Consider the following 1,241-nt stretch of genomic DNA (forward strand, 5'->3'; position numbering starts at 1 on the left):
GCGTAAGAAGCCGCGCACGTCCTTTTCTCGGGTGCAGATTTGCGAGCTGGAAAAGCGCTTCCACCGCCAGAAGTACCTGGCTTCGGCCGAGAGGGCGGCGCTCGCTAAGTCCCTCAAAATGACGGACGCGCAGGTCAAGACCTGGTTCCAAAACCGGAGGACCAAGTGGCGGTGAGAGAGGCCCGGCCCGGCCCACCTTGCACCGGCCCTTTGCCCGCCTCGTGCCGCAGCCTCGCGTTCCCCCTACCCTGTGCTACCCACTACCGCCCTCCTAGGGCTGCGCCTCTCCCTTCTTCCCAGGTTTTATCTCCCAGCTCGCCCTCGCGTCCGCCTGTCCTCACTCTCCCTCGCCTCCTGGACTTCTCCATTCCCATCCCTGTGTCACTTTCCTGAGCCTCTCCAACTCTCTTGTTGTTTTATTCCATCTCCTGCACTGCTTGGTTTCCTCTCACCTGCCCACCCCCGCCCCGCCAACACCCCACACTACCCGGGTCTCTCGCGCTCCCCTAAACCGTCTGGCTTGCCCCCTGTTCTCTCGGATTCCCAACAATGCGCGCGGAGCTCCAGGTTCCGCCTCTAGTTCCCCATCCCTACTTCAGCCCTGTCTTAATCCGATCCCTGTTTCCATCTAACCCGCTAACTGCGAAGCGATCGCCTCCTGCAAGAAGGGTTTGAGACAACCTGGGAGAAGTGGATGAGGCTGACCCGGCCGGGGGACCCCGCGAGGTGCAGAGCCAGCCCGCCCACCCGCGGACCCCAGTGACCCGGCTGCCTGCAGGGCCTAGTCAGTTCCACACACTCCCTGTCCTTGTTACCCCACAAAGAAACAATCTTTGTTGTTGGCGAAGCCACAATACCCGGGTGTGCAAGTGGGAGGCCGGCGGAGTCCCCTCCCGGCGATCTCCTGGCGCATAACAAAAACAAGCGATCCCAACCCACTCCTCGAACCCGCGAGTGCCTGGCGCACAGCGCGGGCCGGGAGGCGGACGGACTCCGCGCCTCAAGGCTCTCGGCTGGCCTCGGCTCCAGGGCGGGTTAGGGCCCCGCCGGCGGCCCCGCGGTGCCGGGTGCCTGACGGTGCTGTCCCTCTCCCTCCCCCGGTGCAGGCGGCAGACGGCGGAGGAGCGGGAGGCGGAGCGGCAGCAGGCGAGCCGGCTCATGCTGCAGCTGCAACACGACGCCTTCCAAAAGAGCCTCAACGACTCTATCCAGCCCGACCCGCTCTGTCTGCACAACTCGTC

General features: G+C 64.6%; 1 protein-coding gene across 1 annotated transcript in view; it reads left to right on the forward strand.

The window, feature by feature from the left end:
• Positions 1-1,241, forward strand: part of TLX3 (T-cell leukemia homeobox 3) — a 6,791-nt gene that overhangs the window by 933 nt on the left and 4,617 nt on the right. Inside the window, 2 exon segments of the mRNA XM_010851303.1 lie at positions 8-171; positions 1,107-1,238. Coding sequence (XP_010849605.1) covers positions 8-171; positions 1,107-1,238 — 296 coding nt within the window.

Source organism: Bison bison, unplaced genomic scaffold (assembly GCF_000754665.1).
Source record: "Bison bison bison isolate TAMUID 2011002044 unplaced genomic scaffold, Bison_UMD1.0 scf7180017864301, whole genome shotgun sequence".
In the NCBI taxonomy this organism is placed as follows: Eukaryota; Metazoa; Chordata; class Mammalia; order Artiodactyla; family Bovidae; genus Bison; species Bison bison.